At 47.6% G+C, this 26,693-nt stretch overlaps 1 protein-coding gene across 7 annotated transcripts in view; it reads left to right on the top strand.

Annotated features, from left to right (window-relative positions):
* ZCCHC8 (zinc finger CCHC-type containing 8) overlaps window positions 1-4,120 on the top strand; it is a 33,161-nt gene extending 29,041 nt beyond the window's left edge. For all 7 annotated transcript variants that reach the window (XM_077955615.1, XM_077955613.1, XM_028830045.2 and 4 more), the window contains one exon: window positions 2,738-4,120. In XM_077955615.1, the coding sequence (XP_077811741.1) occupies window positions 2,738-3,516 (779 nt within the window). In that variant the 3' untranslated portion in view covers window positions 3,517-4,120. The remainder of the gene's footprint in view (window positions 1-2,737) is intronic.
* The last annotated feature ends 22,573 nt before the right edge of the window (window positions 4,121-26,693 follow it).

Here is a 26,693-nt window from a genome sequence, read left to right as displayed (position 1 = left end):
GTGGTGGTGGCACCCCTGTCACCAGGGCCATACACTTCTGTGTAGGCATTTTCAGCTTTGTGCTAGGGACTCTTTCCTCTTTTTTTTGGGTGGGGGACAGGGTCTGGCTTGGTTGCCCAGGCTGGAGTACAGTGGTACAATCATGGCTCACTGCAGCCTCAGACTCCTGGGATCAAGCTGTCCTCCCACCTCAGCCTCCCGTGTAGCTGGAACCATAGGCCTGTGCCACCAAGCCCAGCTAATTTTTGTATGTTTTGTAGAGACAGAGGTCTTACTTTGTTGCCCAGGCTGGTCTTGAACTCCTGAGTTTAAGCAATCTGCCTGCCTCAGCCTCCCAATGTTACTGGCATGAGCCACCATGCTGGGCCGTGAGTTGACTTCTAAGTGAGAGTATGTTATTCTCCTCACAAATCTTATTGTCTATAGAATAAAGTTCAGACCCCCTACTAGACTCTGAGGACAGAAAGCTTAATAAGACAGTATTGCTGCCCTAGTTACCACTCTGTGTCACCTCGGGATTGCAGATGTGTAAACATCATTCTCATATAAATGTGGTGGCCCACAGTGATACCTACAGAACAATAGTATTACCTATTGCTGCCACAGAGCAGGTTCCAGACTGTAATGGTGACACAGAGGAAAAACAGCATCTGTGCTGAATGAAGTCATAGGGTAACTCTGAACTGCTTGTTGAGGGAAGAATGCAGAGATTTACCAAGGAAATGAGGAGGAGGGCATTTGAGACAGTGGGAAGTGCAGATGCAGGACAGTGAAACTTCACAGCACATCAGGCCAGCAGCAGGGTGACAGCTGGAGTTTGAGCCAGGCAGTAGGAGATAACATGATGGAAGCAGGGAAACTGTATCCTAGAGGGCCATGGAGGAAGATTGGACTTCGGCCGGGCGCGGTGGCTCAAGCCTGTAATCCCAGCACTTTGGGAGGCCGAGACGGGCGGATCACTAGGTCAGGAGATCGAGACCATCCTGGCTAACAGGGTGAAACCCCGTCTCTACTAAAAAATACAAAAAGCTAGCCGGGCGACGTGGCGGGCGCCTGTAGTCCCAGCTACTCGGGAGGCTGAGGCAGGAGAATGGCGTAAACCCGGGAGGCGGAGCTTGCAGTGAGCTGAGATCCGGCCACTGCACTCCAGCCCGGGGACACAGCGAGACTCTGTCTCAAAAAAAAAAAAAAAAAAAAAAGGAAGATTGGACTTCATCCTGTGGGGTCTGGGCAGGCACTAAAGGGTTTCCAGTGGAGATGGGAAGGGTTATAGGGCCAGACTTGTGATGAGTCTGGCAGCGGTTTGGAGGACAGACACAAGGAAGATGAATCCAGAGGTCGGGGTGATTCTGATGTTCTTGGCAAATGGTAATGGGCCTGAAGCAAGGTAGCGGCTATGACAGCCAGCAGGAGAGCATGCACCCCAAAGAGCCAAAGACCTGGGGGATGGATGGAAGGAAAGAGAGTACTCTCAAATGACAAGCAGATCCACTGGTGGTGCCATTAGTGAGAATAGCAGATGGGAGAATAGTCCTCATTTTAGGAAGAGATCATTTGTTTTGAACAGGTTGTGTGTGTAGAACGTATAGGTGATGATAGTCAGTGGGCAGTTAGATAGGTGAACCTGCAGTTCAGGTGAGCAATCTAGATTAGAGATAAGAATTGGGGGCCAGGCAAAGTGGCTCTCACCTGTAATCTCAGCACTTTGGGAGGCCGACGTGGGCGGATCACTTGAGGTGAGGAGTTCGAAATCAGCCTGGCCCACATGGTGAAACCTCATCTCTACTAAAAATACAAAAAATTAGCCGAACATGTTGGCGTACGGTGTAATCCCAGCTACTTGAAAGGATGAGGCAGGAGAACTGCTTGAACCCAGGAGGCAGAGGTTGCAGCCAGCTGACATCACGCCACTGCACTCCAGCCTGGGCAACAGAGCAAGACTCCGCCTCAGAAAAAAAAAGAAGAATTGGGGAATTAGGCTGGGCGCAGTGGCTCACGCCTATAATCCCAGCACTTTGGGAGGCCAAGGCAGGTGGATCACCTGAGGTCAGGAGTTCGAGACCAGCCTGGCCAACATGTTGAAACTTCATCTCTACTAAAAATACAAAAATTTGCCAGGCGTAGTGGCACACAACTGTAATCCCAGCTACTCCGGAGGCTGAGGCAGGAGAATCACTTGACTGGGAGGCGGGGGGTGCACTGAGCTGAGATTGTGCCACTGCACTCCAGCCTGGGAGACAGAGCAAGACTCTGTCTCAAAAAAAAAAAAAAAAAGAAAAAGCTAGGAAATAACCCAAGGTGTACACTTGGCTTGCCCCTCACTTCCTCCCCATTAGCTTTCCACCCACTCAGTAGCCAGCCTGCACCTCCGGTCAAATTTCCTACTGCATTCTGCCATGAATTTTTGGGTAGAGTGCACTACCTTGAAATTCTGAAGTCTCCATGCAATTGCTCATATTTCCTCAATCTAAAATGATGCACACAGCACAGAAATGGATCTCCCAAGGGATATCCTCTAGCACCAGAAGAACCTGACAGGTCTCCCTGCAGATCTTTTCAGGTGGACTGAGGACACCAGGTAATGGTCATGGCACCTGAGAATCCAGAATGTCCCGCCTCTTAAGCCAGTTATTTTTGGCCATTGAATATCTGGATACACCTGAGTGCAAATAACAAATTTTAGTAAAACCAAATGCTACTACAAGTTCTAAAGTATCTCTTAACTTTCTTACTTCAGATGTGGAGGTACCACATGGTTCTCTGAGCAGCGAAACTTTTCAGTTTCAACCACCATTACCTCCTGACACTCCTCCACTCCCCCGGGGAACTCCTCCGCCCATCTTCACCCCTCCACTCCCCAAGGGCACCCCGCCGCTGACTCCCAGTGACTCACCCCAGACCAGAACAGCATCTGGAGCTGTGGATGAGGACGCACTGACTCTAGAAGAACTTGAAGAACAGCAGAGGCGGATCTGGGCAGCTCTCGAGCAGGCCGAGAGTGTAAACAGCGACTCTGACATTCCTGTGGACACACCTTTAACTGGGAATTCCGTTGCCTCATCACCTTGTCCAAATGAGCTGGACCTCCCTGTCCCAGAGGGAAAAACATCTGAAAAGCAGACGCTGGATGAGCCTGAGGTGCCAGAAATTTTTACAAAGAAGTCAGAAGCTGGACATGCCTCCAGTCCAGATGCTGAGGTGACATCACTTTGTCAGAAGGAAAAGGCAGAGTTGGCTCCAGTAAACCCTGAAGGTGCCCCCCTTGATAATGGCAGTGTCGTACCAGACTGTGACGTCAGCAATGGGGACAGCCGGAAGCTCTTTCCTGCAGACACCAGTCCTTCAACGGCCACTAAGATTCATAGCCCTATACCTGACATGAGCAAATTTGCAACTGGAATCACGCCATTTGAATTTGAGAATATGGCAGAATCTACTGGAATGTACCTCAGGATAAGAAGCTTGTTAAAGAACTCACCCCGAAACCAGCAGAAAAACAAAAAGGCCTCTGAATAACGGCTTGACTTAGCACTGAGAGCTATTTAATAACTTTGTTCCGTTAATTAGTACTAATTAAGTGGAGAGATAGAATGGTTTTCCTGTTTGTACCTCCCATTTTTAAAAATCTATCCAAGGTTCGTGTTCCAAAGTCAAGCCTATTTTAAAGAAAGACTGAGCTCACTAGTTCACTATATTTTATTCTCACTGACAAAACTTGGGGGGAGATGTGAATATGACCTGGTTTAGAGAGAGTTTGTTAAGGTTTATACTATTTTTGGATTGTGACTGTCCGTCGAGAGTGATGGTTTTTATCTGTCTTTTGTACATTGTTTTCCCTTTCTACATTTTGCTAATTATCCTGTATATAAGTTTAATATATCACTTTTTAAAAGAAAAAATTCTACCATTTTAAATTCATGTTTCAACTCCTACAACCAAATGAGAAAAATCAGGGATGAGCAGCTTTATCCCATTTGGGGTATTTTTATAAGTGATTTACATGCGTCAGTTTTAGTAGTACTTTTACTTTTTTGTAACTTCATTCTTCATATATGGTTGCTGTACAGGTATGTTCATCTTTGTGTACAGAGGTTTAATAAATTAGTTTTCATATACATAATCTAAGACTTTGAATACAAAAAAGTGATTCACAGGTAAAACAGTGTATATAACTTTTGTTTTGTTTTGTTTTGTTTTTTGATTTTTTGAGATGGAGTTTCACTCTTGTTGCCCAGGCTGGAGTGCAATGGAATGATCTCGGCTCACCACAACCTCTGCCTCCCGGGTTTAAGCAATTCTCCTGCCTCAGTCTACCGAGTAGCTGGGATTACAGGCATGTGCCACCATACCCAACTAACTTTGTATTTTTAGTAGAGACGGGGTTTCTCCACATCGTGTCAGGCTAGTCTTGAACTCCTGACCTCAGGTGATCTGCCCGCCTCAGCCTCCCAAAGTGCTGGGATTACAGGCGTAAGCCACCTCACCTGGCCAGTGTATATAACTTTTAAGTGTAAAAGTAAATTGTTGGCCAGGCATGGTGGCTCATGCCTGTAATCCTAGCACTTTGGGAGGCCAAGGTGGAAGGATCACCTGAGGTCTGGAGTTCAAGACCAGCCTCGCCAACATGGCAAAACCCCATCTCTACTAAAAATACAAAAATTAGCCAGGTGTGGTGGTACATACCTGTAATCCCAGCTACTTGGGAGGCTGAGGCAGGAGAATCGCTTGAACCTGGGAGGCAGAGGTTGCGGTGAGCCGAGATCATGCCACTGCACTCCAGCCTGGGCAACAAGAACAAAACTCCATCTCAAAAAGAAAAAAAAAAAAATGTAAAAATTAGGGGTAGCAAAACAAAAATAATGATAGGAGTTGCAAGTTTGGGTGCTTTCAGTGGATTTCAGCCGTAATTTTGGAACAGCAGAATTTTTGAAAAGTAATTATTTTGAAAAATGAATGGCATGCAGCTAGCCTTTGTATAATTTTCTAGATTTGAACCCTAATAGTTAAAAATTAAAAATTAGACATAAATATTGCTTTTAATTGTCAGATATATATATATATAAGATAGAGCTGAAACTGTGGTTTAGGTCTTTCTGTGGAATGCCATTACGTCTTTATGTTAGTCAAGTCCATGAAAATAAATGTTTAGATTGTCTTGAATTGTTAGTCTCAGGCAGTGTTATCCTGCTCTCAGGCCAACAGGGGGAGCAAAATTGAAACATTCCAGATATAGTTTTCATTTTTGAGAACTTGAGTAATCAGATTTACTGTTCTGTAAAGAATAAAGGAAAGGAAAATTATAAAGAGAGAAATTTCTTTTTAAAGCCCTCACAGAATGTGCTAGAAATAGAATAAAATTTAAAATACTTTTGGTTTCTTTTCCTCTGAGCTTAAGTTCAAAATAAAAGCAATCCTTTACAGTTGTTTACATAGTGTTTTTAACCTGATTTCGCTCAGCATTTCTGTCAGGCAAATCATTATCACCACTTGGAAGTAAGGAAAGGGAGGCAGAGAGAAGTTAAAGGAACTTGTCGACATTCCAGAAGTGGTTCTTGAGAGGCGAGTGTTCAACTAAATATTTGACTATTCCCTACATCACAGCAGTAGTTGTTTAAATGTCCCTTTAAGAAGTATTGCATTAGTAGAGTCACCTGTGAATACCAGAGGTATCTTAATAGTTACCTCTTTGCCATCTACCAGACATCATGTTAAGGTATTTTTGTGCATTATCCCATTTTCACAATCACCACATTGGATAGGCATTGTTAACCTCATTGTTTAGAGGAAATACGCACAGCTAAATACACACATAACTAAAACACACAGCTGATACACAACCTAGTAAATCTAAATCCAGATCTCTCTGACCCCCATATCTGTGCTCTTAACTGCTGTACTGCCTCCTTGTCAAAAGCTCTTTTTTTTGAGAGGGAGTTTTGCTCTTGTTGCCCAGGCTGGAGTACAATGGCCCGATCTTGGCTCACCACAACCTCCGCCTCCCGGGTTCAAGCGATTCTCCTGCCTCAGCCTCCTGAGTAGCTGGGATTACAGGCATGTGCCACCACGCCCTGCTAATTTTGTATTTTTAGTAGAGACGGGATTGCTCCATGTTGGTCAGGCTGGTCTTGAACCCTTGACCTCGTGATCCGCCCACCTTGGCCTCCCAAAGTGCTGGGATTACAGGCTTGAGCCACTGCGCCCGGCCTGCAGGTACCCCATTTTAAAAAGATATCGTTGGCCAGGCGCGGTGGCTCAACGCCTGTAATCCCAGCACTTTGGGAAGCTGAGGCGGGCAGATCACCTGAGGTCGGGAGTTCAAGACCAGCCTGACCAACAGGGAGAAACCCCGTCTCTACTTAAAAAATACAAAATTAGCCAGGCATGATAGCGCATGCCTGTAATCCCAGCTACTCAGAAGGCTAAGGGAGGAGACTCATTTGAACCCAGGATGCAGAGGTTGCAGTGAGCCAAGATTGTGCCATTGCACTCCAGCCTGGGCAGCTAGAGCAAAACTCCATCTCAAAAAATAAATAAATTAATTAAAATAATAAAAAAGTATTGTTTGCTCTTTTGGAGTATTGCGAGACTGTTGGGTGGAGGAACAAGTTACTGTTTCAACTTGTCCATACCATGACAGGTTCCAGGTGTGGGTAGATGAGGTAAGAACCAGACACTTGCCTTTCAAGATTGACTTGGAGCAGGGGTGGGGATCTCTTTAATCTTTGCCTTGGATTAAAGGGAATGTAAACTGCAATGCAGGTTGCTAAAACAAGGCCAGCTCTTTGCTGTTGTCTCCTAGAAGCAGGTAAGTGGAAAGAAGGAACCGCCTTTATTAAAATACAAAATGACCTCGTTCTTTTTTCAAAAGATCGCATTTCCTTACATGGTGAAAATACTGTCCACTTTCTACTCACATGAAGCATTCTCCTGGTTGATTTTATTCTTCAAGTTCCACAGCTGGAATCATTTTGCTCTTCTGTCTTGAATTGTGGTTTTTTTACTTTTTTTCTCTCTAGGTAAATCTTTTTTTTTTTTTTTTTTTTGAGACGGAGTCTGGCTCTGTCGCCCGGGCTGGAGTGCAGTGGCCAGATCTCAGCTCACTGCAAGCTCCGCCCCCCAGGTTCCCGCCATTCTCCTGACTCAGCCTCCCGAGTAGCTGGGACTACAGGCGCCGCCACCACGCCCGGCTAGTTTTTTGTATTTTTTTTAGTAGAGACGGGGTTTCACCGTGTTCGCCAGGATGGTCTCGATCTCCTAACCTCGTGATCCGCCCGTCTCGGCCTCCCAAAGTGCTGGGATTACAGGCTTGAGCCACCGCGCCCGGCCTCTCTAGGTAAATCTTTAGAATTCTGTAGATTATCATTAGCAGGCAAAACCAGTAAGGGTGTTGTAACAGCTTTTAGTACCCAAGTTGCTTGTGTCAGAGGCGTTTAAACCAGAGCGACTCCATCTTGTATAGAGGCTGGGTAAAATGAGGCTGAGACCTACTGGGCTGCATTCCTAGATGGTTAGGCATTCTAAGTCACAGGATGAGATAGGAGGTCAGCACAAGATACACGTCATAAAGACCTTGCTGATAAAACAGTTTAAAGTAGCCGGCTAAAACCCACCAAACACCAGGATGGCCACGAGAGTGACCTCTGGTTGTCCTCACTGCTACACTCCCATCAGTACCATGACAGTTTACAAATGCCGTGGCGACATTAGGAAGTTACCCTATATGGTCTAAAACGGGGAGGCAAGAATAATCCACCCCTTGTTTGGTATATCATCAAGAAATACCCATAAAAATGGGCAACCAGCAGCCTTGGGGCTGCTCTGCCTAAGGAATAGCCATTCTTTCCTAATAAACTGGCTTTCACTTCATGGACTTGCCCTGAATTCTTTTTTTTTTTTCCTTTTGAGACGGAGTCTCACTTTGTCACCCAGGCTAGAGTGCAATGGCGCAATCTCGGTTCACTGCAACCGCCGTCTCCCTGATTCAAGCAATTCTGCCTCAGCCTCCCGAATAGCTGGGATTACAGGCACCCGCCACCACACCTGGCTAATTTGTGTATTTTTAGCAGACACGAGGTTTCACCACGTTGGCCAGGCTGGTTTAGAACTGACCTCGGCCGGGCGTGGTGGCTCAAGCCTGTAATCCCAGCACTTTGGGAGGCTGAGACAGGCGGATCACCAGGTCAGGAGATCAAGACCATCCTGGCTAACATGGTGAAACCCCGTCTCTACTAAAAAATACAAAAAACTAGCCGGGCGTGGTGGCGGGCGCCTGTAGTCCCAGCTACTCGGGAGGCTGAGGCAGGAGAATGGCGTAAACCCGGGAGGCGGAGCTTGCAGTGGGCTGAGATCTGGCCACTGCACTCCAGCCTGGGTGACAGAGCGAGACTCCGTCTCAAAAAAAAAAAGAACTGACCTCAAGTGATCTGCCTGCCTCACCCTCCCAGTGTTGGGATTACAGGCGTGAGCCACCGTGCCCAGCGTCAAGCTGATTTATAATCTGGGACTGCATCCTATGCACACATTTCCTCAATACTCAAAGGTTTACTTTTAAAAATGTTCAGCGTCAGCCAGGCGCAGTGGTTCACAGGAGCAGGAGGATTGCTTGAGCTCAGGAGTACAGGACAGCCTGGACAACATGGTGAAGCCCCGCCTCTACAAAAGTAAAAATAATTATTATTTTAATAATATTTTCTTCCCAAAGTGCTGGGATTACAACCATGAACATCTGTGCCCGACCTGTCATTTCTTTACAAGACCAAAACCAAAATAAAATATATTTACTCTCGCTTTTTTTTTTCCCCAATATGGAGTCTCACTCTGTCACCCAAGCTGGAGTGCAGTGATGCAATCCACCTCCCAGGTTCAAGCGATTCTCCTGCCTCAGCCTCCTGAGTAGCCAGGATTACAAGCACCCACCACCACACCCAGCTAATTTTTGTATTTTTAGTAGAGAGGGTTTCGCCATGTTGGCCAGGCTGGTCTTGAACTCCTGACCTCAGGTGATCCAACCACCTTGGCCTCCCAAAGTGCTGGGATTACAGGTGTGAGCCACCATGCCTGGCTTTATTTCCCCCTTAATTTTTTTTTTTTTAATTTTAAAAGGAGTAATCCCAGCTACTCCAGAGGCTGAGGCAGGAGAATTGCTTGAACTTGAGAGGCACAATTTGCAGTGAGCTGAGATCACGCCACTGGACACCAGCCTGAGCAATAGAAAAAAAAGGAAGGAAGGAAGGAAGGAAGGAAGGAAGGAAGGAAGGAAGGAAGGAAGGAAGGAAGGAGGGAGGGAGGGAGGGAGGGAGGGAGGGAGGGAGGGAGGGAGGGAGGGAGGGAGGGAGGGGAGGGAGGGAGGGAGGGAGGGAAGGAAGGAAGGAAGGAAGGAAGGAAGGAAGGAAGGAAGGAGAAAAAAGAAATGTGGGATTTGTTTGTGTGTGTATTTTCTTGAAATAGGGTTTCACTCTGTTGTCCAGACTAGGGTACTCAACCTCCTGGGTTCAAGCAATCCTCCTACCTCAGCCTCTTAAATAGCAGGGACTACAGCCATGTGTCACCACACCTGGCTTATGTTAATATTTTTCATAGTGATGGCGTCTCCCTACATTACCCAGGCTGGTCTTTAACTCCTGGGCTCAGGAGATCCACCCGCCTTAGCCTCCCACAGTGCCGGAATTATAACCATGAGCCACCAGGCCCCACAAAATATTTATTTATTTATTTATTTATTTTTTTGATGGAGTCTCGCTCTGTCACCCAGACTGGAGTGCAGTGGCGTCATCTCGGCTCACTGCAACCTCTGCCTCCCAGGTTCAAGCGATTCTCCTGCCTCAGCCTCCCTAGTAGCTGGGACTACAAGTGCATGCCACCACGCCTGGATAATTTTTTTGTATTTTTAGTAGAGATGGGGGTTTCACCATGTTGGCCAGGCTGGTCTTGAACTCCTGACCTCGTGATCCACCCGCCTCGGCCTCCCAAAGTGCTGGGATTGCAGGTGTGAGCTACCGCCCCCGGCCTAAGAAATGTATTTTTTAAACAAAATTTCCTATCAACAATGTGGATGCATCTGGAATTTTGTAATAGGAGGAATTACTGAAAAGGCAAGGGGTGTGGCCCTTACTGAACACTAACATTCCGGGCAGCTGAGATTGCTCCTTTGTAGGGTGACCTCAGGCCAGAGTGAGTTCTTAACGTTTTCCATCATGGAAGCAAATTCATTAGTCGTAAATGAGGATGACAAATGAAACTGGATTGGAACAGGTTGTGGGATTGGACCCAGGGCAAATTTCTCACAGGCTTGGAACAAGTTTCCTTCTGCTCCTACCACAGTCCTGATCTTGCATTCTTCAAACCAATTACAACCCTGTTCATTGTACTGGCCCAGTCTACTAAGTTTTTATTTAGAACATTTGGAGGAATATTGAACACCTACTATTTGAGGGTAGCTGAAATCTAACAGGGTTCATGACTTTAGAGAGTCAAGGATTAGGACAGGCATAGCAGGCAAGTGGTAGGAATAGAATGTTTGCCTACAGCCGTAATTGAAGGAAATGTTAAATTTCCCTGGATTCTATCCAGAAGGTCCATGGACCCTGAGTTAAGAACCTTGCAGCAGGGCTGGATGAGGTGGCTCATGCCTGTAATCCCAATGCTTTGGGAGGCCAAGGCAAGAGGATAGGTTGAGGCCAGTAGTTTGAGACCAGTCTTGGCAACATAGCAAGATTCGAGACCTGTCTCTACAAAAAATAAACAAAATTAGCTTGGTGTGGTGGCACACACCCGTGGTCCCAGCTGCTCGGAAGGCTGAGATAGGAGGATGGTCGAGGCCACAGTGAGCTGTGATCGTGCCATTGCACTTCAGCCTGGGTCAGAGACAGACCCTCTCTCCCAAGAAAAAAAAAAGTTTTGTTGAGTGACTGGATTCAAAGGTTAAAATAGCTTACTTGTTTATTACCTTTTAGAGGCTGGTTGAGGTCTAAGTAGATTCATGCTCAGGGTAAGAGTTTGAACTCAGTGATCACTAAGGTTCCTAGGTTCCTTCCAACTCTTTTTTTTTAGAGAAAGGGTCTTACTCCGTTGCCCAGGCTTCAGTGCAGTGATGTGATCATAGCTCACTATAGCCTCGAACTCCTGGGCTCTTGCTATCCTCCTGCTCTGCCTCCCAAGGAGCTGAGGCTAAAGGCACATGCTGCCATGCATGGCTAATTTTCATTTTTATTTTTGTAGACATGGGGTCTCAGTTTGTTGCCCAGGCTGGTCTTGAACTCCTGGGCTCCAGCAATCCTTCTGCCTCAGCCTCACAAAGTACTGGCATTACAGGCCAAAGCCACTGCACCCAGCCATCCTTCCAACTCCTTAGTCTGTGTTTTGCCCTCACTTGAGCTTCCTTCATCAAAACTTGCATTTCATTTTTGATGCACTGAAGCAATTTTCTTTCTTTGTTTTTTTGAGACAGAGTCTCGCTCTGTCACCCAGGCCGGAGTGCAGTGGCGCAATCTTGGCTCACTGCAAGCTCCCCCTCCCGGGTTCACGCCATTCTCCTGCCTCAGCCTCCCGAGTAGCTGGCACTACAGGCCGCCACCACACCCGGCTAATTTTTTGTATTTTTAGTAGAGACGGGATTTTACCGTGTTAGCCAGGACGGTCTCGATCTCCTGACCTCGTGATCTGCCCACCTCGGCCTCCCAAAGTGCTGGGATTACAGGCGTGAGCCACTGCGCCTGGCCTAAACTGAAGCAATTTTCTAAGCTCCTTCTTTATTCTGATGCTCAGAGTAAAATTGCTTTTTTTTTTTTTTTTTTGAGACGGAGTCTCGCTCTGTCGCCCAGGCTGGAGTGCAGTGGCCGGATCTCAGCGCACTGCAGGCTCCGCCTCCTGGGTTCACACCATTCTCCTGCCTCAGCCTCCCGAGTAGCTGGGACTACAGGCTCCCGCCACCTCGCCCGGCTAGTTTTTGTATTTTTTAGTAGAAACGGGGTTTCACCATGTTAGCCAGGATGGTCTCGATCTCCTGACCTCGTGATCCACCCGTCTCGGCCTCCCAAAGTGCTGGGATTACAGGCTTGAGCCACCGCGCCTGGCTTTTTTTTTTTTTTTTTTTTTTTTTTTTTTTTTTTTTTTAAAGACACGATCTCCCTTTGCTACCCAGGCTGGAGCACAGTGACACAAACATTGCTCACTGCAGCCTCTACCTCCTGGCCTCAAGTGATCCTCCCGTCTCAGCCTCCCAAGTAGCTGGGAACACAGGTACGCACTACCATGCCCAGTTAATTTTAATTTTTTGTGGAGACAGGGTCTTGCCTTGCTGCCTGGGTGAGTCTCAAACTCCTGGGCTCAAGAGATCCTCCCACTTCAGTCTCCCAGTGCTAGGACTGCAGGCATGAGCCACTGTGCCTTTATAAGACTGACATCTTTATAAGAGGGAAATTTGTCACAGTGATGGAGGCAGAAGGCCATGTGGAGATGGAGGCAGAGACTGGAGTGATGCATCTACGAGCCAAGGAATGCCAGAATCTGTGAGAGAGGCACTGAACAGCCCATCCCTCAGAGTGCTCAGAAGGAGCCAACCTGGGAATTCTAGCCTTGAGAGCTGAGAGAATATGGCCGGGCTCAGTGACTCACACCTGTCATCCCAGCACTTTAGGAGGCCAAGGTTGGCGGGATCACTTGCAGTCAGGAGTTTGAGACCAGCCTGGCCAACGTGGTGAAATCAGTCTCTACTAAAAATACACAAATTAGCCAGGCATGGTGGCGGGCACCTGTAATCCCCGTTTCTCCAGTGGCCGAGGCAGGAGAATCGCTTGAACCCTGGAGGCGGAGGTTGTGGTGAGCCGAGATCACGCCATTGCATTCCAGCCTAGGCGACAAGAGCAAGACTCCATCTCAAAAACAAACAAACAAACAAAAAAACCTGAGAGAATGTTTCTACACTCTGCTGAGCAAGCCACCCAGTTTGAGGGACTTTGTGATAGGCCCCAGTCAGCTGATTCTCATCCTTACAGACAGGCAGAATCTGTTCCAAAAAATTGCATCCATGTTCATCTTCTCCTGTTTTCCGCGATCTTTGAGGAGTCAGAGACTTCCAGAATGAGATGAGCATTTCATAGCCAACATTGGCCTTATCTTGCCAAATACTGATACAGCCAACCCTACAGCAAATTATGCTATACTATAGGTCTATACTATAGCAATAGGTCTCAATACAGAGTTTGTTTTTTTTGTTTTTTTTGTGTGTGTGTGTGTGTTTTTTTTTTTTTTTTTTTTTTTTGAGACTGAGTCTGGCTCTGTTGCCCAGGCTGGAGTGCAGTGGCCGGATCTCAGCTCACTGCAAGCTCCGCCTCCCGGGTTTACGCCATTCTCCTGCCTCAGCCTCCCGAGTAGCTGGGACTACAGGCGCCCACCACCTCGCCCAGCTAGTTTTTTTGTATTTTTTAGTAGAGACGGGGTTTCACCGTGTTAGCCGGGATCGTCTCTCGATCTCCTGGCCTCATGATCCGCCCGTCTCGGCCTCCCAAAGTGCTGGGATTACAGGCTTGAGCCACCGCGCCCGGCCTGTGTGTGTGTTTTTTTTTGAGATGGAGTCTCACTCTGTCCCCCAGGCTGGAGCGCAGTGGTGCAATCTCAGCTCACTGCAAACTCCACCTCCTGGGTTCACGCCATTCTCCTGCCTCAGCCTCCCAAGTAGCTGGGACTACGGGTGCCCGCCACCACGCCCGGCTAATTTTATGTATTTTTAATGGAGACGGGGTTTCACTGTTCAACACAGAGTTTACAGACAAATTGTCTCTCAGAAATCCACAAGTTCTCCACAGAATTTTTTTTTTCTTTTTTTTTAGACAGGGGGTCTCTCTGTTGTCCAGGGTCGAGAGCAGTGGTGAAATCTTGGCTCATTTCAGCCTTGACTTCCCAGCCCAAGTGATCCTCCCAATTCAGCCTCCGAGTAGCTGGAATCACAGGTGCACGCCACCACACCCAGCTAATTTTTTTTTTTTTTTTTTTTTTGTATTTGTAGTAGAGACAGGATTTTGTCATGTTGTCCAGGCTGGTCTCAAATTCCTGGCCTCAAGGAATTGCCTGCCTTGGTCTCCCAAACTGGTGGGATTGCAGGCGTGAGCCGCTACGCCTGGCCCTGAGAAATTTTTTTATTTTCTGCTTTCATTTCAATGATAATGCAAAATCAGACATTATGATCTTTTTTTAATTTATTTTTTTGAGACAGAGTCTCGCTCTGTTGCCCAGGCTGGAGTGTGGTGGCACAATTTCAGCTCACTACAACCTTCACCTCCCAGGTTCAAGCAATTCTGCTGCCTCAGCCTCCCAAGTTGCTGGGATTACAGGCATGCACCACCACACCCGGCTAATTTTTGTATTTTTAGTAGAGACGGGGTTTCACCATGTGGGCCAGGCTGGTCTCAAACTCCTGACCTCAGGTGATCCGCCCACCTCAGCCTCCCAAAGTACTGGGATCACAGGTGTGAGCCACCACGCCTGGCCTCAGACATCATGATCTTATTCCTGGTCATGTTGCACTACCACACAACCACGTGCTGCTGTATAATTTCAGCGCCTATATAATATTTATTATCATGCTACTGCAAAGTTAAATCCTAAAGTCACTGCTATTTTTGAATTTTTATCTTTTTGAGATGGGTCTTGCTATAGGCTGGCCTCAAATTCCAGGGCTCAAGGGATACCCCCCCGCCAACATCAGTGTCCTGGGTAGCTGGGACTACCGACTGGCATGTGCCACCATGCCTGGCTCTATTTCTGTTTCTATTTATTTGTTTATTTGTTATTTGTTTAAGAGACAGGGTCATGCTCTGTTGCCCAGGCTAGAGCAGTGACGCAATCACGGCTCACTACACCCTCAAACTCCTGGGCTCAAGCCATCTTCTCTCCTGAGTAGCTGGACCACAGGTGCATGGCACCATGCCTGGCTAATTTAAAGAAAATTTTTTGTAGAAACAAGGTCTTGCTATGTGGCCCAGGCTGGCCTCAAACTCCTGGGCTCTAGCAATCTGTCTGCTTTGGCTTCCCAAAGTACTGGGATTACAGCAGTAAGCCACTGCACCTGGCCCTTAAAATAACTTTTTTTTTTAGAGTCTTGCTCTGTTGCCCAGGCTGGAGTGCAATGGCACAATCTCAGCTCACTGCAGCCTTTGCCTCCCAAGGCTCGACTGATTCTCCTGCCCCAGCCTCCGGAGTAGCTGGAATTACAGGTGCCCTCCACCACACCCAGCTAATTTTTTTATTTTTAGTAGAGTTGGGGTTTCACCAAGTTGGCCAGGCTGGTCTCAAACTCCTGACCTCAGGTGATCCACCTGCCTGGGCCTTCCAGCCACTGTGCTAGGCCTAAAGCAACTTTTAAATAAAGTGCTTCTCAAGCAGAAACCAACGACAAATTCTCAGCAGGCAGTGAGTTGCCATGTGTGAGAAACACTAGTGTGATGAATCAGAACAAGCAACATATGAAAGAGCTTCGGGCCAGGCATGGTGGTTCATGCCTGTGATCCTAGCACTTTGGGAGGCCATGGCGGGAGGACAGCTTGAACCCAGGTGTTCAAGACCAGCCTGGGCAACATAGCGAAACAGCACAAAAAAAAATCACAGATTAGCCAGGCGTGGTGGCACGCACGTGAGCCCGGGAGGTCAAGGCTGCAATGAGCCAAGATCACACTACTGTACTCCAGCCTGGGCAACAGAGCGAGACCCTGTCTCAAAAAAAATTAAATAAATAAATAATAAATAAATAAATAAAATTAGCCACGTGTGGTGTTGCATGCCTGTAGTCCCTGATATGCAGGAGACTGAAGTTGGAGGATTGCTTGAGCCCGAGAATTTCAGGCTGCAGTGAGCCCTGATTGTGCCATCTCATTCCAGCCTAGGTGACAGAGGGAGAACCTGTCACACACACACACACACACACGCACACACACACGGCCGGCACAATGACGCACACCTGTGATCCCAGCACACTGGGAGGCTAAGGCGGGTGGATCACTTGAGGTCAGGAGTTTGAGACCAGGCTGGCCAACATGGTGAAACCCTGTTTCTACTTAAAAAAAAAAAAAAAAAAAAATTAGCTGAGCATGGTGGTGCATGCCTGTAGTCCCAGCTACTCAGGAGGCTGAGGCAGAAGGATCGCTTGAGCCCAGGAGGTAGAGGTTGTAGTGAGCCGAGATCTCGCTGCTGCCCTCCACCATGGTTGATGAGAGTGAAACCCTGTCTCAAAAAACAAACGAACAAAAAACAAACAAAAGTAGGGGTTTTGTATTAGTTTCCTAGGTCTGCTAGAACAAACCACCAAAACCTGGGTGGATTTGAAGAAGAGAAATGTATTGTCTCACAGTTCTGGGGCTGACGTCTGAGGTGAAGGTGTCAGCAGGGCCCTGGTCCCTCTGAAGGCTCCAGGGAAGAAACTGTTCCTTGCTCCCCTCCCAGCTTCTGGTGTCCCCAGGTGTTCACTAGATTGCATATGCATCAGCCCATCCCCCCTCTTCTCATGAGTTCTCCCTTTAGGGCGTCTGTCCCCTGCGTCCACAGCTCTCTGTGCCCAGGCTTCCTTTTCGGAAGGTTCCGGTCATGCTGGAGTCAGGCCCACCCCATTGACCTCCTCAATGACTTCTGTAAAGACCCTGTTTCCTAAGATCCCATTCCAAGGCGCTGGGAGGCAGGATTTTATTTTTTATTTTATTTTATTTTTTGAGATGAAATCTTGCTCTGTCACTGGAGGGCAGAGACGCGATCTCGGCTCACTGCAGCCTCTGCCGCCCAGGTTCAAGGGATTCTCCTGCCTCAGCCTCCGGAGTAGTTGGGATTACAGGCGCTGGGTACCATGGCCGGCTAATTTTTTGTTATTTTTAGTAGACACGGGGTTTCACCATGTTGGCCAGGCTTGTCTTGAACTCCTGACCTCAAATGATCCGCCCGCCTTGGCCTCCCAAAGTACTGGGATTACAGGCATGAGCCACCGCACCTGGCCGGGAGCAGGACTTTAACATATCTCTTTGGAGGGCACACAAATCAACCCATAACAGGGGTCCAAAAGTGGTACAGGGTCCCTTGCTGGGGTCAGCATGATGGTTCTAGGCCCAGTCATTACACCTGTATTTCAGTGTATAGGGGGAAAAAACTGTATTTTTAAATTTATTTTATTTTTTGAGTCAGGAGCTCCCTCTGTCACCCAGTCACGAGTGCAGTGGCCTGATAACAGCTCACTGCAGCGTCAATCTCCCCAGGCTCAGGTGATCCTCCCACCTCAGCCTCCCAAGTAGCTGGGGCTACAGGTGTGTGCCACCACGCCTGGCTAATTTTTGTATTTTTAGTAGAGATAGGGTTTTACCATGTTGCACAGGCTGGTCTCAAACTCCTGACCTCAAGTGATCCGCCCACCTTGGCCTCCCAAAGTGCTGGGATCACAAGTGTGAACCACCATTCCTGGCCGTATTTTTTGAGACATGGTCTTGCTGTGTCACCCAGACTGGAGTTCAGTGGCATGATCGTAGCTCACTGCAGCCTTGACCTCCTGGGCTCAGGTGATCTTCCCACCTCAGTCTCCTGAGTAGCCGGGACCACAGGCACACACCATCACACCTGGCTTTTTTTTTATTTTTATTTTTGTGGAGACAGGGTGTCACTATGTTACCCAGGCTGATCTTGAACTCCTGGGCTCAAGCGATCTTCCCAAAGGATCCTCCCTCAGCCTCCCAAAGTGCTGGAATTACAGGCGTGGGCCTCTGCTCCCAGCCTAACAAACGGTTTTCTCTATACCACTCAACACTTCCAGCACCAGATGTGGGGGGGTTTCCCACACCAACCTACTCTTCAACTCTGCAGGCATCAACCGGGGGTTCCACAATTCAACTACGACACGAACGATGTGAGCTTAGAGCAGACCCCACAGGCTTAGTCCCACAAGACTGCTCCCCATTCGGTTGCCAATCTCAAGGAGTGGGTCCCCAGTTTACCCAGACTTCTGTCCGACTTGGCTACAAATTGAGGCTCCCATGACCCCTTTTCTAGGTCCCATAATTTGCTATGACGGCTTACGGAACTCAAGAAAACATTTTCAGTTACTAGTTTATTATAAAGAATGTGATAGAGGATACACCTGGCCAGCCAGAACAGGTACATAGGGCAAGGTGCAGAAGTGTCTGAATACAGGAGCTTCTGTCCCCAGGAAGCAGGGGTGCGTCACACCCCCAGCGTGTGGATGTGGGTGTTTACCAGCCTGTAAGTTCAGAGATTCTTATGGAGACTTTCTTTTCTTTTTTTTTTAAGATGGGGTCTCTCTCTGTTGCCCAGGCTGGAGTGCAGTGGCGCTATCTCAGCTCACTGCAAGCTCTGCCTTCCGGGTTCATGCCATTCTCCTGCTTCAGCTTCCCAGGAGTAGCTGGGACTAAAGGCGCCCGCCACCACACACAGCTAATTTCTTTGTATTTTTAGTAGAGATGGGGTTTCACCGTGTTAGCCAGGATGGTCTCGATCTCCTGACCCGGTGATCTGCCCGCCTAGGCCACCCAAAGTGCTGGGATTACAGGTGTGAGCCACTGCGCCTGGCTTCTTCTTTTTTTTTTTTTTTAAAGACGGGTCTTGCTCTGTCACCCAGGCTGGAGTGTGGAGGCACAATCACGACTCACTGCAGCCTCAACTTCCAGAGGCTCAAGTGATCCTCCTGCCTCAGCCTCCCAAAATGCTAAGTTTACAGGCCTGAGCCCCCGCGCTCTGCCTTTATGGAGACTTCTTCATGTAGGCATGGTCGATTGTTAACTTTATCTCCAGCCCTTTCCCCTTACCCAGAGGATGGAGGGTGAGGCTGAAAGTTTCAGGATGCTAATCATGGTTTGGTCATTCTGGTGACCAGCCCCCATCCTGAAGCTATCCAAGAGCCCACCATGTTTGGCTTCATTAGAACAATAAGTCTTCCTGTCACCCAGAAAATTCCAAGGGATTCGGCCCTCTGTATGGAGAGACAGGGTCAAAGACCAAATGGTAGAATGAAAGATGCTCCTAACATTTTTTACTTTAGAAACTGCAGAGGTTTTAGAAACTCTGGCCAGAAGCCAGGGGCAACAAAGACCAAAATGTATATTTCTTTTTTTTTTCTTTTTGACAGAGTCTCCGTCTGTTGCCCAGGCTGGAGGGCAGTGGTATGATCTTGGCTCACTGCAGCCTCCGCCTCCCGGGTTCAAGTGATTCTCCTGCTCAGCCTCCCGAGTAGCTGGGATTACAGGCATGTGCCACCACGCCCAGCTAATTTTTGTATTTTTAGTAGAGACGGGGTTTCACCATGTTGGCCAGGCTGGTCTTGAACTCCTGGCCTAAAGTGATCTGCTCACCTTGGCCTCCTAAAGTGCTGGGATTACAGGTGTGAGCCACTATGCCTGGCCTATTTCTTGTTATGTCACAATATCACATCCTATCAGCAGGAGGTAGAAAAGAAAGATAAACGTTTGCCCTCTCCCTTTAAGAAAACTGCCCGGACTGGGCACCGTAGCTCACCCCTGTAATCCTAGCTACTTGAAGGCTGAGGCCGGAGGATCGCTTGAGCCCAGGAGTTCAAGTCTGCAGTGAGCTGTAATCATGCCACTATACTCTAGCCTGGGCAACAGAGCAAGTCTCCATCTCTTAAACACACACACACACGCACACACACACACACTTCCAAGAGGTTGCATGGGCTACTTCAGCTTGGCCAGAACTTATTTTCATGGCCACCCCTAGTAATACAGGAAGTTAGGATATGTCTTCATTCTGGATGTCCATGTGGCAGGAAGAATCAGATACAAGAAGAGGGTAGAATGGCTTTGAGGGGGGCGGGACTTCTGGTAGTCTCTGCTTCAGTCTTTGAAAACTGAAGCACAGCAGTGACTGTTCTTTTTTTTTTTTTTTTTTCTTTGAGACAGAGTCTCGCTCTGTCGCCCAGGCTGGAGTGCAGTGGTGTGATCTCGGCTCACTGCAAGCTCTGCCTCCTGGGTTCACGCCATTCTCCCACCTCAGCCTCCCAAGTAGCTGGGATTACAGGCACCCGCCACCACACCCAGCTAATTTTTGTATTTTTAGTAGAGACAGGGTTTCACTGTGTTAACCAGGATGGTCTCCATCTCCTGACATTGTGATCTGCCCACCTCGGCTCCCAAAATGCTGGGATTACAGGTGTGAGCCGCTGTGCCTGGCCACAGTAGTGAATGTTATAGTTGACTGTGCAATATTCACTGTACCCTGATCATGGTATATTCAGGGTGGACAGACTTGGGCCCATCTGGGCCAAGGAGATGCATGCCAGAGGGTGTGTGTGTGTGTGTGTGTGTGTGTGTGTGTGTGTGCATGCGCATGCACACTTAGAAAACCATAGGAAAGGCCAGGCACAGTGGCTCACACCTGTAATCCCAACACTTTGGGAGGCCGAGGCAGGCAGATCACCTGAGGTCAGGAGTTCGAGACCAGCCTGGCCTGCAGGGTGAGACCCCGTCTCTACTAAAAATACAAAAATTAGCCAGGTGTGGTGGCGCATGCCTGTAATCCCAGCTACTCAGGAGGCTAAGGTATGAGAATCACCTGAACCTGGGAGGCAGAGGTGGCAGTGAGCCGAGATTGCACCACTGCACTCCAGCCTGGGGAGACAGAGTGAGACTCTGTCTCAAAAAAATAAGTAAATAAATAAAAAGCAAAAGCAAAAGCAAAGCAAAGGAAAACCACAGGAAAGCATGAACAAGGACATTGTCAGGCCTCTGAGCCCAAGCTAAGCCATCATATCCCGTGTGACCTGCATGTATACATCCAGATGGCCTGAAGCCAACTGAAGATGCACAAAAGAAGTGAAAATGGCCTTAACTGATGACATTCCACCATTGTGATTTGTTTCTGCCCCACCCTAACTGACAAATGTACTTTGTCATCTCCCCCACCCTTAAGAAGGTTCTTGGTAATTCTCCCCACTCTTGAGAATGTGCTTTGTGAGATCCACTCCCTGCCCCCAAAACATTGCTCCTAACTCCACCACCTATCCCAAAACCTATAAGAACTAATGATAATCCCACCACCCTTTGCTGACTCTCTTTTCGGACTCAGCCCGCCTGCACCCCGCTGAAATAAACAGCCTTGTTGCTCACACAAAGCCTGTTTAGTGGTCTCTTCACACAACGCATGAGACAGAAATGTATCATATACAATATCCGTTGCTCTGGCAACCATCTTACCTTAGGATGGTTGAATGAAGGATGAAGCCACCTCTGCAAATGGCAGAGAAAGAGAAGATTTTGGGTGCCTGAGAAATTTAGTGGCTTGAGCCACTAAATCAACCAACCCTGAAGCTGAACCATGTTGCAAACGTCCTGTTTTGTGAGCTAATGAGTTTCCTTATTGTCTCAGCTAGTCTGAGTTAGCCTAGCTGCTGAGATCGTGCTAACCGATGTAAACTCTATTAAAATGTAAGATAATTTTTGACCAGCAGAGCATGAACCTCAACATCTGACTGGTCCCAGCAGATTTAGGCACCCTTATCTCCTTTGAGCTTTAGGAATTTCATTAGGGATTCAAATGGCTTTATCTGACAGGAACATATGCATAGCTATTTCCTGGTAGTCTCTGATGGCCTATATTTGATGGAGTAAGATTGGTTTTACATTTAAGAAAGGTTAAAGTAGAGGGGAACAGGCATTCTCATACATTGTTGGTGGGGATATAAATTGGCTCATTCTTTTTTCTGGAGGGTAAATTTTTAAAAAATTTAAATGTGCATATTTTAGATTCAGTGGTTCTAATCTAAGAATTAATCCTACAACTATGTTTGTAAAAGCACACTATGTGTGCTTCAGATTCAAGCTTCTTGGTAAGACAAAAAAAGTTTTTAAGAAGAAAAGAAATACAAGTATACTATATATGCACCCAAGGCTGTTTACTGTGGCAATGTGGGTAATAGCAAGTACTGAACTTAAATGTCTATCAGTAGGAAGCTGTTGAAATCACAGCACGCTATGATCTCACAATGCAATGGTTTAAAAAAATGAGGAGGCGGGGTACAGTGGCTCGCGCCTGTAATCCCAGCTCTTTGGGAGTCTGAGGTAGCCGGATCGCTTGAGCCTAGGAGTTCAAGACCAGCCTGAGCGACATGGCGAGACCTTATCTCTAGGGAAAAAAAAAATTGAATAATTTAAAATATGGGGCCAGGCACGGTGGCTCATGCCTGTAATCTCAGCACTTTGGGAGGCTGAGGCAGGTGGATCACCTGAGGTTGGGAGTTCGAGACCAGCCTGGCCAACATGGAGAAACCCATCTCTGCTAAAAATACAAAATTAGCCGGGTGTGGTGGTGCATGCCTGTAATTCCAGCTACTCGGGAGGCTGAAACAGGAGAATCTCTCGAACCCAGGAGGCGGAGTTTGCAGTGAGTAGAGATTGCGCCATTGCACTCCAGCCTGGGCAACTAGAGCAAAACTCTGTCTCAAAAAAAAAAAAAATTGTAAATGTGAGATAATCTACATCTTCTGATATGGAAAGGGGTCTATCTATCTATTCCGCTAATATATTTATTAAAGACAGTGTGTATGTGTGTATATATAAAAGATAAGTTGTACTAGATAATATATAACATGTATTATTTAATATATTAACTTTTCTATGTAATACATGTTAACTAAACTATATTACATGTATATGTATGTTACATTTTATATTGTTACTGGAATACACACACACACACATATATATGTATATATACTCTTTTTTTTTTTTTTTTTTTTTGCTCTGTCGCCCAAGCTGGAGTGCAGTGGTGCGATCTCTTCTCACTGCAACCTCTGCCTCCCGGGTTCAAGCAATTCTCCTGCCTCAACCTCCCAAGTAGCTGGGACTACAGGTGGGTGCTGCCACACCCGGCTAATTTTTGTATTTTTTGTACAGACGAGGTTTCACCAGGTGGGCCAGGCTGGTCTTGAACTCCTGGCCTCAAGTGATCCACCCGCCTCGGCTTCCCAAAGTGCTGGGATTTCAGGCGTGAGCCACCATGCCTGGCTGAATGTATATATATTGTTAGGTGCAATACCCACATATTTTTGAAGACAGGGGTTGTCACTATGTTGCCCTGGTTTGACTCAAACTCCTGGGTTCAAGGGATTGTCTCGCTTTAGCCTCCCAAGTAGCTGGAATTACAGGTGTGTGCCATCATGCTAGGCTTTGCAGTGGGAATTCTTAAATTCTACTGCTGGAAACATAGTAGAACTGGACCTGCCATTTAGAGAGTAATTGGGCAATATACAGCGAAGTTAAACATGTGCATACCTTATGACTCACCAATTGCACTCTAAGGCATGTACCGTGAAGAATTTTTTTTTTTCCTCTGTGGTCGAGGCTGGAGTGGGCTCAGGCAATCTTCCCACCTCAGCCTCCTGAGTAGCTGGAACTACAGGTGCACAACATCACACCCAGATAATCTTTTACTATTTTTTGTAAAGATGGGGTCTTGCTATGTGGCTCAGGCTGGTCTCAAACTCCTGGGCTCAAATGATGCTCCCATAGTGCTGGGATTTCAGGCATGAGCCACCTCACCCAGCTGAAATTCTTGAATATAAAATGAAAAAGGCAAAACAAAACCAAGAATAGAGGAAGACATGGGACCCCAAAAATAATGCAAATAATTGAAAAGTCTAAGATTAAAAATGGTCTCTTCTGCCAACTTGGGGGGAAAAAAGGCAATTGTAAGTCATTGCTAGAAAATTCTAGGGAATATAGAGAGCAGTATGAGAAATTCATGGTCCAAAGGAAAGAGTTTTATTTTTATTACTCTTCTGTATTTGAATTACCATATTCATGTCCCAGTTCTATAATTTATATAACTAGTTCAAATCTAAAAATAAAATAAAAATAAATTCCTTCATGATAAATTGCAAACTTTGTTATGTATACAAAAAACAAAACAAAACATAAAAAGTTATTTAGAGCCAGGCGTGGTGGCTCACGCCTGTAACCCCAGCACTTTGGGAGGTCGAGGCAGGTAGATCATTTGAGGCCAGGAGTTTGAGACCAGCCTGGCCAACATGGTGACACCTCATCTCTACTAAAAATACAAAAATTAGCTGGGTGTGGTGGCACGTGCCTGTAACCCCAGCTACTCGGGAGGCTGAGGCAGAAGAATCGCTTGAACCAGGGAGACAGAAGTTGCAGTGAACGGAGATTGCGCCACCGCACTCTAGCCTGGCGACCAAGTGAGACTCAGTCTCAAAAACCAAAAAACATACAAACAAAAAAATTAGCCTAGCCTAAAAAAAAAAAAAGACACATTGTTTCTTGTTTTTAAAGAAAAGAAAAATTAGCCTGGCATGGTGGTGCACACATAATAGTCTTAGGTACTTGAGACGTCGAGGCAGGAGGATCCCTCGAGCCCAGGACTTCAAGGCTGCAGTGAGCTATGATCATGCCATTGCACTCTAGCCTGGGTGGAAAAGTGAGACCCTGTCTCTAAAAAATAAAAATAGGGCCGGGCACGGTGGCTCAAGCCTGTAATCCCAGCACTTTGGGAGGCCGAGACGGGTGGATCACGAGGTCAGGAGTTCGAGACCATCCTGGCTAACACGGTGAAACCCCGTCTCTACTAAAAAATACAAAAAACTAGCCGGGCGAGGTGGCGGGCGCCTGTAGTCCCGGCTACTCGGGAGGCTGAGGCAGGAGAATGGCGTGAACCTGGGAGGCGGAGCTTGCAGTGAGCCGAGATCCGGCCACTGCACTCCAGCCTGGGCGACAGAGCGAGACTCCGTTTCAAAAAAAAAAATAATAAAAAAATAAAATTAAAAAAAAAAAAAATAGGCCCGGCGCGGTGGCTCATGCCTGTAATCCTAGCACTTTGGGAGGCCAAGGCGGGTGGATCACCTGAGGTCAGGAGTTTGAGAACAGCCTGGCCAATAGGGTGAAACCCCGTCTCTACTAAAAGTACAAAAATTAGCCGGGCGTGGTGGCACGCATCCCACCTACTTGGGAGGCTGAGGCAGGAGAATTGCTTGAACCCAGAAGGTAGAGGTTGCAGTGAGTAGAGATCACACCACTGCACTCCAGCCTGGGTGATTGAGCAAGACTCTGTTGAATGAAGGAAGGAAGGAAGGAAGGAAGGAAGGGAGGGAGGAAGGGAGGAAGGGAGGGAGGGAGGAAAGGAGGAAGGGAGGGAGGGAGGAAAGGAGGAAGGGAGAGAGGAAGGAAGGAAGGGAGGGAGGGAGGAAGGGAGGAAGGGAGGAAGGAAGGGAGGGAGGGAGGAAAGGAGGAAAGGAGGAAGGGAGGTAGGAAGGAAGGAAGGGAGGGAGGGAGGAAGGAAGGAAGGGAGGGAGGAAGGGAGGAAGGGAGGAAGGGAGGAAGGGAGGGAGGAAGGGAGGAAGGGAGGGAGGGAGGGAGGGAGGAAGGAAGGAAGGGAGGGAGGGAGGGAGGGAGGGAGGGAGGGAGGAAAGGAGGAAGGGAGGGAGGAAGGAAGGGAGGGAGGAAGGGAGGGAGGGAGGGAGGAAAGGAGGAAGGGAGGGAGGAAACGAGGAAGGGAGGGAGGAAGGAAGGGAGGGAGGAAGGGAGGGAGGGAGGGAAAGATTCTCTGCGGCTGCTGCAGGGCTGACATCTAAAAAGGAGGTCCCAAGTGTCCCGTGGCATACCGCCAGCCCACGATTCATCCTCACCTCTTGTGGCACCTGTCTCTAGTTCCTGAGCCTCCCCAGGTTGTGTGGGGTGAAACTGCTTGCTCCTCATCAGCATCCCCTCTAAAGGCACTTCCAGCTTCCTTTCTTCTACTAAAACTGGGTATTATTCTGCCTTTCATTCTCCAAAAATACTTTTAGAAAGGAAAAAAAAAAAAAGCTATTGGTACTTCTGTTCTCTTTATCCTTGTGGGATTTTCATGCGTTCAGTGCCATTTTGGTAAGATTTAGGAAGGGAATAGAGATAAATGCATGGTTCATTTTTCAACACACTTGAAACTGAAAGAACACTAGGCCAGGTATGGTGGTTCATGCCTGTAATCCCAGCACTTTGGGAGGCCAAGGCGGGAGGATCACCTGAGGTCAGGAATTCGAGACCAGCCTGGCCAACATGGCCAAACCCGGTCTCTACTAAAAATATATAAAAAGAGACCATCACAGTCGCTCACGCCTGCAATCCCAGCATTCTGGGAGGCCAAGACGGATGGATCACAAGGTCAAGGTTCGAGACCAGCCTGGCCAATATAGTGAAACCCCATCTCTACTAAAAATACAAAAATTAGCCAGGCACGGTGGGGCATGCCTGTAGTCCCAACTACTTGGGAGGCTGAGGCAGGAGAATCACTCAAACCCAGGAAGTGGAGGTTGTGGTGAGCTGAGATTGTGCCACTGCACTCCAGCCTGGGCAACAGAGCGAGACTCCATCTCAAAAAAAAGAAATACAAAAAAGTGGCCAGGCGCAATGGCTCATGCCTGTAATCCCAACACTTTGGGAGGCTGAAGCGGGCAGATCACGAGGTCAGGAGATCGAGACCATCCTGGCCAACATGGTAAAACACCATCTCTACTAAAAATACAAAAATTAGCCGAGTGTGGTGGCAGGCACCTGTAGTCCCAGCTACTTAGGAGGCTGAGGCAGGAGAATCACTTGAACCTGGGACGCAGAGGTTGCAGTGAGCTGAGATTGTGCCACTGCACTCCAGCCTGGTGACAGAGGGAGACTCCGTCTCAAAAAAAAAAAAAAAAAATTAGTCAGGTGTGGTGG

The sequence above is a fragment of the Macaca mulatta genome, chromosome 11 (genome assembly GCF_049350105.2).
Source record: "Macaca mulatta isolate MMU2019108-1 chromosome 11, T2T-MMU8v2.0, whole genome shotgun sequence".
NCBI lineage: Eukaryota > Metazoa > Chordata > Mammalia > Primates > Cercopithecidae > Macaca > Macaca mulatta.
This window is presented reverse-complemented; position numbering and strand designations above follow the sequence as displayed.